Here is a 10,028-nt window from a genome sequence, read left to right as displayed (position 1 = left end):
CACACACACACACACACACACACACACACACACACACACACACAGTCTAGTACAGCTATCATTATGGGGACATTGCATTGACCCACCAATGGCATTCCAGGGACGAGGCTTAGGTCCCCATAAGTACCAGTTGGTCCCCACATTTATGCCAAAAATGGTCCCCATATAATAGGGAATACCCGCTCGCTTGTTATGACAGAATAAGTAACCTTTGTTAAAAACATGATAGCAATTACTGTATTTTCTTTATTTTATTGTATTTTATTAGTTTTTGAAAAATCGTAGTAAAAGTTTGTGAGAACTTAATACTTTATTTAAATAAATATTTAGATTAAAAATAATTTGACCTGGTCTTTATGAAGTTCTAAAAATAAAAAGATAAGTTGGAACATTTTTTTCCACAACCAAATGAAAGACTAATAACTTCAGACAGAAGACAATTAGTCAGAAATAATGTCCGCAATAAAAATATTATTAAGTTGTATTATTGTTTGTAGTAATTCTACAAACTGTTGTTTTTTATTTATATAAAATTCATATTAATCCTGAGGTGAACTTAGTTTATCTGTTGTGTATTTTTGTTCACTTGAGGTTAGATATGAATAATTTTAGAAGCTGATAAAGATCATATATTCTCTCTGGTTTATAAAATGCTAGAATTAAAAGAGGTGAACTTTTTTCACATGACTGTATGTCATTATAACACCAGGGTACTGTTTACTGTACCTGTATTATATATCAAAAACTTTACCTTCGACTGAAAATGTACAGGGTTATGGTTTACAGTGACCACATCAATAAAAATCTTTTAGATCAGACTGATACGGAAGTAAACTATAAGTTTAATTTGCACGTTTTTGTTCTTGTGATCAAACTGTTTCAGTAAATTTGACCATCAGAGAGGATAAAACGAACACCTTGCATGCTTAAAGTGTAAAAATCCTGCAGAGAAGAGATCCGCTTCAGTTTGTGACGGGAGCTGAGATGTGACTCAGATGTTTGTCTGCTTTATTAAGTGGCTGATTTTCAGAGACAGCAGTGACAAACTGAGTCGATCTGCCTCTGTGATCGCAGGTGGAGGAAAAACAGCGAGCATCTGTTGCCTTCACCAAGCTGTTGACTGCCATGAAAACACTGGGCTTCTCAGCTGGTGAGCAGAAGGCAATCTGGCACGTTCTGGCTGGTATTTACCACCTGGGAGCTGCAGGAGCCTGTAAAGGTAACACTGATTAATACTGCCCTCCACAGAAACACAGAGCTGTCTCTGCAGCTGTGAGGAATTGTGTTACAAGACCTATTCTTAAAGCTTTAAAACTTTAAAATAGCTGAAGTATTGTGGTTAAAGGGGGGGGGGGGGTGATGAGCTGTTTGATGTGACTGAGCTGTAAACTAAAGTTGGAGGGTGACACACTCAGTTCTGAGTTAAAAGGTCACAGTCTGTTTTAAAATATACAGTTAGTCAGATGTTTTAACAGATATGTACATCATTCACTTGAAGCGCTGAACAGTTTGAATTTTTTTTCCATCTTAGAATGACTGAATCAACAAGTGACTAAAGACCAGTGGTGGGCAGCGCTAACCCAAAAATTAGCTCCACAATTTCTAAAGTGCTTATGTAAATATTTAGGTCCACAATCTCAAAAGTGCTTACGGAAAAATTAGCGAAAGCTAATTTTAAAGCACAAGATCAATTTGACACTTACTAGCTGGCAATAATTCATGTACAATATATGCACAACACTGTCAACTAGCAGTGTGTGAACCCTTGTACAGCTTAATCCTACAACTGCCAATTGCTGGGGATGTGATTTCCTGAAACAGACCTTTGGCTTCTGGTGTAAAAATTAAAAAGTTGTTGAGGATTGCTAGTTCGGCTGATTCTTTAAAAAGTTATTGAGGATTGCTAGTTCGGCTGCTTCTTTGTCTTTTTCTTTTGTTTATTGTAAATTTTTCATTAAAGAAGCATCAATAAAGTAATTTTAAAAATATTTATTGGAAAACTGAAGCAATGCATTCTGGGTACATGACGGATTTGTTTTGTGACGGGAAATGAAAGTTTTCCATGTAGTTGCTCCAGTTGACCACTAGATGTCTGTCTAACCCTGTTGGCGGATTGCTTCGACTAATTATGTCAAGTATTGAGCTCTAGCATTTAAACTATTTTTTTAAAAAGGAGCTCCGATTGTAAAGTAAAATAAATCAATACATGCAAAATTTTAGTATGGATTACAAACGTTTAATGTTTTTGCTGGGAAAGGGAGCTCTAAACATTGCCTTCCTGCTACGTGAGCAGACACAAAGCATTGTGGGAAATGAGAACCCTGACCTAAAGCAACTGTGTCAGCAAGGATGTAGACCTTCTCAATAAGTGTGTTTTATCTGGGAGGGGTGCTGTTGGATAGATCACGTGTGTTGAGATTCATTGACAGCCATACCTTCCGCTGTTCAAGATAATGATGACTGGTAGATAATTAGTTATTAGCAGTACTGCATTTTAATTTTAGAAAGAGCGAATCTGCTTATGAATTATAAAAATTAGTAGGGTCGCTAAAGCGCCAACGAAATATTTAGGTCCGCCATTAGTGGATTTGCGCTTTAGCAGACTGGTGCCCACTACTACCAATGATTTACTAACTTGTTGTCTGGACTGTGTCCTGTCCTCTCCTCTGCTCAGTGGGCAGGAGGCAGTTTGTGAACTTCGACAGCGCTCAGGTGGCGAGCAGCGTTCTCGGATGTGAGGGAGAGGAGCTGCACACTGCAGTCTTCAAACATCACCTGCAACAACTGCTGCAGAGTGCCACCACAGGCAAGAGGGACAAAAATGAGGCTGAGGAAGGTGAGAGTCACACAGAAGAGTTTCGTTTATTTTCTCTTCCACTTTTTTTAATTGGCTAAATATAGTTCACCAAAAAAGTCCCAGTTTTTAGAGACTAAATCACATCAACCTTTCTCCTTATCTGAGCCGTGTTGCCAGACGGAGTGGGTTTTTGCCCAATTGGGCTGCTTTTCGTCACATTTGGTGGATTTTTCGAAAGTATTCACATAAAAATTAAATCAAAATATCAAGTTTTTTGCTATTTATAGAGGATCTGACATGATTAGAAATAAATGCAGAAACAAATAAATATGTAAACGGACCAATAAATAAATGAAAACACTTAAAATGCACCAATTAAATTAAAAAAGGAGAAATTTATCTCATGTTTTGTGATTTAAATTGACCTTCAAATTTATTTTACAGCTTAGTTCTAATAAATTATATATTTTAGCACATAGTTTAAATGTTACTGTTCTTTAAAAATATAAGTAGTTTTTATTTTTACTTGTACATCTGTGTCTCTTAAATTATTATATTAATTTTGTAAATAATTTTTCTCATAACTCCTTTTATTTCCATGTGTTGCTTTTACATTTCTCTGTCTCCTGTATTTAATTTACATTATCCATTTCTGCCTCATTATGTAAATAAGGTTGGTGGGCCATCATGGGTCAGCTCCTCTCCTATTGGTCAACAGGAAGACAGGAAGGAGCAGGACCCATGTGCAGATTGACTGTGCGCTGCCTGAGTTTAGCGTAAAGTTTATCCAAAAACAAAGGCAAGAAGGAAAACACTTACCTGTGCCTTTTTTTAAACTAAACTTTAAACTTTAAGCTAAACCGAGGCAGTAATATGAAAAGTTTAGAGATTTATTAGATATAAAAACATGATGAATTTCATTGGATTATGACATCCAGACCTTTGCTGAGTAAAAACCCTGAGTGGGAAACAGAACTGTGTAGTTCTAAAGGGTTCTGCACAGCTGGTAGATGTAGTTTTCACACATTTTAATGTGTTAGTGTGGTGCTGCCATGTACACCTTCAATTCTGAGAAAGCTGGAATGTTGTATAAAATGTAAATAAAAGCAGAATGCAATGATTTGCAAATCTTATAAGCCCATATTTTATTCACAAAATATTTGCTGTAGTTTCTCAGTCATCCAGGACATGGCAAATCCAAATAAAAAAAATAAAACAACAGGTTTTAAGTTAATTTTTTAACATATTTTTGGGTATATCACATGCATAAACTATGAAATTCTACTATATTTTGAAGAAAGAGTTTTTGAATTATTTAGAAACACATGTTAACGGTTGAGCTAAGGGCAAAAAACCCTTTGCAGCTGTGATGAATTCAACACGTCAGTGAGGACTGAGTGTAAAAAGTGTTTTAGAGCAAGGGTTCTTAACTTTTTTGACCTCGGGGCCCAATTTGTTGAACACAAAGTGGCACGAGGCCCAGTCAGACATTACCAATATAGCCTTTTTAAACTTTTGCAACCAGAAGCTGCTCTTCATATTAGTGACAAACAATAACAGTAACAACAGCTTATTGACAAGTTTAAAATTTCTTTAAAATACATTCAAAATGTTTAAAAACAAACTACAAAAAATTAATTTATAGTGCAAATTAAAATATATCTCTATCTGCAACTGTATTTGATAWTGTTTTGAACTTTTAAAATATTGCATGGTAAAAAAGAAGCTGCTCTTCATATTAGTGACAAACTTTGGTGTTTTTTGATGAGTTACTTTCGTTTTTGCCTTTTACTTTTCATTTAAAATAAGTTTCCATTCTCAGCAGGTTTCCAAGGTTCTTCTTCTACATATTAAAAAAGTTGTTAAACATCTGAGTGGTGCACTACTGCTACTAGTGGTGAGAAAGTGTATTGCACTTTATTCAAAATCAATGCGGTCCCACGGCCCTCTGCAGCCCAAAGTTAAAAACTGTTGTTCTTTTGAGGCCCTCACGGTGGCCGCGGCCCGTCTCTCTGAAGTAAAGATGGGCAGAGGTTCACCAGTCTGTGAGAAACTGATTGAAATAGTGGGACAATTTCAAATTAATGTTCCTCAACAAAAAGTGTGAAAGTATTTAAATCTCCCACCCATCATCTACATTTCATAATCCAATCAAAAGAACATGAAGAATCTGAGCTCTGAACTGACCTGCCTGCAGTCCAGACCTCTCACCAACTGAAAACATTTAGTGCATCATGAAACCAAACATCAGGCAAAGCAGTCAGAACTTCTGTTCCTCCTGTGCAGGTCCTCGTTTAACAGCTGCTCAGTGTGTCCACGGAATGGCTGCTGGACTGTATGAAGAGGTCTTCACTGCTGTGGTCTCACTCATCAACAGGTATGGACACATATATTCACACAGACCTGTGTCCTCTACGTGGCGTCACTGTAAGGTGACGATCACCACTGCAGTGAGAGAGGACAGGATTTGATTGATTTGATTTGATTTATTGATTCAACAGGAAAAGATTACTAAAAATCAAGCCCGACTCAGCAGAATTGCTGTTTTACAGCAGGTTCCTGTTCTGCAGTACATAAAACACTCAGAGAATTACAGCATCACAATCACATCATTATACACCATAGACACAAAGACAAACAAGCATACCCAATTTCAAAAAGGCAGCATTTGCAAAATAGGACGTCTATTTATGAGCACAACAAAAAAGTGTCCAGCAGATACAAGATTCTTCTTAAAGGGCTGTAGTTTTGAAATGGACTTTATGTTTTGAGGAATGTCATTCCATGCTTTAGTATAAACATAGAAGAAAGACCTCTGGCCGTAACAGTTTTTAAAAGTTGGTAATATCATTTGTCCTTTTGTAACAGATCTAGTTGAATGACCACTTCCAGAATTTGATTTGGGCAGCAATGCACAGAGAGTTCCATAATTGGCACCTTGGAAGATCTGAAAATATAAATTAATACCACTATACAAAACATAAGGAGCTTGTCAGAAACCGCCTGTGTTCTGTGGTCAGGGCTTTGAGCAGCGAGCAGCTGGTTTTAGCCTCTGTGATGATGGTGGACACGCCAGGCCTCAGGAATCCAAGACACTCAGGGGAGGAGCGAGGAGCCGACTGGTCCGAGCTCTGCCACAACTACCTGCAGGAGCGGCTGCTGGAGCACTACCACTCACACACCTTTACACACTCGCTGGAGAGATATGGACAGGTAGGTCTACACATGAAGAGCAAAAGAAAACTAAACACTATGTAAGGATCAGACGATTCTGTGTTTAATACAGTTTGTGACAAAAAGTAGAAACATGCAGAATGTGTCATTTTTAAATTCAGAGCCCCTGGCATTAAGACTTCCACATATTGTGCATATCTTTCTTCCTTTTTTGAATCAAAATAAATGACAGACTTTGACAGGGAGGTTAACGACCGTATAGTAAACCTAATGAAAAACATATATTGAATAATAAAATGAAAACATTATGACTTAACAGACTTAAATGTGTTTTCTGGTGCAGGAGAAGATCCACGTGGACTTTGAATGTCCAGAGAGAAGTCCAGCAGAAGTTGTGTCTGCGATGGATCAGCCCCCTCCTCAGGTACAAGGACACATATTTACCATTTACATGTAATACATGTCAGTCACAGAATACACAGTTTTTTTCTTTCAATTTTACTCTCAATCTTCTTTTAAATATGTAGTTTATTGTATGAAAACTACGGAAGCCAAGAGCGGCCATTTTCCGCTAATAATTATTTCTCATGGTTTTCTCGTGATAACGATAGCAAAAAACGTCTTAACGTGATAACGAGATAATTATGTCGTTATCACGAGATAACAATGACCGTTTTGTCGAGATCACAACATAATTATTTTAAAAAAAAATTTATTTTTGATTGCTCATGATCCATCGAGAAATTAACCTATCTCGACAAAACGGTCATTGTTATCTCGTGATAACGACATAATTAACTCATTATCACGGGAAAACGTTTTTTGTTATGTCATGATAACGACATATTATGTTGTTATCACGACAAAACCATGCAAAATAATTAAAAGCGGAAAATGGCCGCTCTCGGCTTCCGTAGAAAACAGGCCTCTGAGTTCTTTGGTAGATCTTTGACTTGTATTCAACTCAACTTTACTTATAACGTTTTCTATAAACTGAAGATCAAAAAGGTCAAAAACTACAAAAATACTGCATGACCTCTGAAAGCAATGTACTGTTGACAGAAATGATACAAAGTTTGATTAAAAACATGTACTAAATTACAGAAGGAATTATGAACAGGAAAACAATCGTGTGAATGCTGAATCAGCGGTTTTGCAATGGATGTGTTGAAACAGGAACAGGGCAAGTGCAGAATAAATGTATAAAATGTTGATTAGGTTGAATTTAGTTTTAAATCAGAGAGTGGGTCAGATCCATACAGAGAGGAAACTGGTTCCAGAGCAGAGAGGCCTGAAAGAAAAAAAAATCTGCCTTCTCGTCTTGTTTTAGAGATTCTGTAAACATGAGGTAAACCTAAAAGCTGAGGTAAATAATGGGTTTCATTAAATAGGCTGTTAGGTGTTTATAACAAAAATATCTTTAATTCTGGACTTCATCATCAGTGAACAGAGCTAAAACTGAGATGTGACTGTCAGCCACGGCCACATTGCATTTCAGCTCAGTGTCTGTAGAGTCACAGGCTCATTGTGAGGCTGATTACTGTGGTGGTCTTACGCCGGTTACCTTCAGAAATTAATCAGTTGTGGATGAACAGTAAAGTCTCTAAAAATAGATACCAGAAGCAATCACTGTTTTAGAGCTTTCAAAATGAATGAATTCGTGACAATTTTCGGACGTTTATATGTTTCAGGTGCGAGCAGCAGATGGAGACCCGAGAGGTCTTTTGTGGGTGCTGGATGAGGAGATGGTGGGCCCAGCCTCCAGTGAAGGTGGCGCCGTGGAGAGGGTCTGCCAGTATTATACCAACGCTGGTAAACCTAAAAGGAACACGCAGATATCAGTGTTTCTCCTACCATTATACAGGCGGGGGGGGCACCCCGCCAATGAGACAGCCCGCCCCTCTAAGAATTTCACGTCATGTAGTCATTTTTATTTAAATAAGGCCAGATCAAGTCCAGAGCTATTTTTTTTTGCATCCCTCCATATCCACCTCTCACCAAACTTGGGGAAAAAAGACGGCGCAGAGCGATGCTGAGCCCTGTGTGTGGTCCTCACGAAGACAGGAAGACGTGTGTGTGATTAGACACGCAGCTCTGCTTTTATTCATGTAGCACCGATGCGACAGCTTTGTAAGCTACTTTTTCTTTCTTCAAAAGAAAATGTGACAGGTGAAGCCACAGCATGGTTACCTTATCAATAATTACTGCCTTTTTTTCTTTCTCTGTGGGTGGGGGGTCATCTTCACTCAGCTGCAGGTGAACACCTCCCGGGAACGCACATGTCTTCTGGACTATTTTCCACCGAGGATTATGTTGTATTTTATATTTATTATATTTCTAAAAGCACTTTGCAGCATTTCCCCCTGTGTGTTCACGTCACGAGCACAACAAAACCGCAACGGATCAGCTGACTGTGTTTAAAGCGAGGTGCAGCGAACATGTTCACCTGCAGCTCGGCTCCGACCTGCCTGGGACTGAAGAGTTCACACGTCAACCCCTACAGACGTTTAACGTGTATAATGAGCATAAAAATTCTGTAATTTGCGCAAAAAAAAATCAGTATTAATCACGACGCGGATGGAGAAGAGGTGCGCTGACCGCAGGGGTCTCTTAAAGACGTGTCTACATTTGACTTTTGTTTTTTCTAAAATCACAGAGTTCTCTGAGTCAGCTTCAGATGTTTATCAATCATAATACATTCTAAATTTAACCAGGTGTTTCAATGCCTTTAAATTACACAATCATTTTACTGGAGAAACTTGTCAGTTTGATTAAAAAACAGCAAAAATATTTTTTTTCTGTGCAGAGAACTTCCTCTGCTATAATTTATTTTAAATAAATATGTCAAAGTTCCTCAGTTGAAAACACTAAAATTATAGAAAAGATGTTTAAAAACTTCTTTCCTCAGAAAGTCTTCAGTCTTAAGAACACCAAACTGTAACTTTTAATAAGTACTCAGTGTACTCCTATTTAAATAAAAATGTTTGACCTGTAAACAGTGTAAAATCCTGCTTCTATTTAAAGCAGAACTCACAAATACACTCAAGGCGGATCGTTACCGGCATCAGGTAAAATATGTTACACCAGTTAATTTGAGAAATAAAAAAAAACAACCATTCAATATGAAGTTTTGTCGATTTTTAGCAAAGCTGATTTATTACAAAAACCACAAGCTAAGAAATAATAATAGTTATCTTGATACGGATCAAATAACCCAAAAACCCTTCAAAAATAAGGTTAGTTTAAATTTAATTCACTCAGTCCCTATCAATATAGAAACCCAAAAGGCTAAATGTCCAAACATTCCCGTTTCTTTTTCTGATGCGATTATTGTCCACAACAGAGTTCCATATCCTGGGAGAATTTCTCCGCTTTAATTCAAAGTCCCAATCCAAAACGAAAAATCCAACGCGTCAAAAACCTCCCCCTGACAAATGAGAAAGAATATGTGGTACCACCAAAAATCCCCAAAAAGAAAAGTAAAGTCCAGATCTCACCGGGAATGTCTTTCCTTTCCTTTCCCGGTGGCGTCTTCTCACACCGTTGGCGTCCTCCGGTAAATTGACATCCTCTTGCACCTGTCGGCGTTTCCTGGGTACCAGCTCCAATCCAGCTCCGACAGCGCACGATCCGTGGYGCTGGGGCGAACTTTGACTGCTGTTTTATCCTCTCCTTTTTATGATCGATCACTTATTCTAAACTTTCAGTCAATTCAAGTCTCCCGCTGCACGATCTGATGGTGAGCGTCTTCCTTTCTGATTGCGCCGCTGCGCGCTGCTGCACACGCCCCTTTTATAGACTAATCTCAGCCACACCTAAAAATCAGCATGACCTGCCCAAAAATCTGTTTTACAAGTGGAAATACGGAATAATTTTTACAATGAAATAACAGCAACTGTTATACAAATCAGATGATACATTTTCTCTTCAATGTATTTTATATAGGAAAAAAAACAAACAGTGGTTATGTTACAGCAGAAAGCTTATGGATGTTGTTTTTTTTTATCTCCATTTCAAAGAAGAGGATGAGGAGGAGAACGAGGAAGTAGTAGTCAGT

General features: G+C 37.9%; 1 protein-coding gene across 2 annotated transcripts in view; it reads left to right on the top strand.

The window, feature by feature from the left end:
* The window catches only part of myo18b (myosin XVIIIB), a gene marked incomplete in the record, with an annotated part of 101,803 nt that overhangs the window by 40,067 nt on the left and 51,708 nt on the right, over positions 1-10,028 (top strand). For both annotated transcript variants that reach the window (XM_014020572.1, XM_014020571.1), the window contains 6 exon segments: positions 1,075-1,219; positions 2,675-2,836; positions 5,084-5,174; positions 5,818-6,010; positions 6,315-6,395; positions 7,663-7,783. In XM_014020572.1, coding sequence (XP_013876026.1) covers positions 1,075-1,219; positions 2,675-2,836; positions 5,084-5,174; positions 5,818-6,010; positions 6,315-6,395; positions 7,663-7,783 — 793 coding nt within the window.

Source organism: Austrofundulus limnaeus, unplaced genomic scaffold (genome assembly GCF_001266775.1).
Source record: "Austrofundulus limnaeus strain Quisiro unplaced genomic scaffold, Austrofundulus_limnaeus-1.0 Scaffold258, whole genome shotgun sequence".
NCBI lineage: Eukaryota > Metazoa > Chordata > Actinopteri > Cyprinodontiformes > Rivulidae > Austrofundulus > Austrofundulus limnaeus.
The sequence above is the reverse complement of the archived record's forward strand: the minus strand, read 5'-3'. Positions and strand labels throughout refer to the sequence as shown.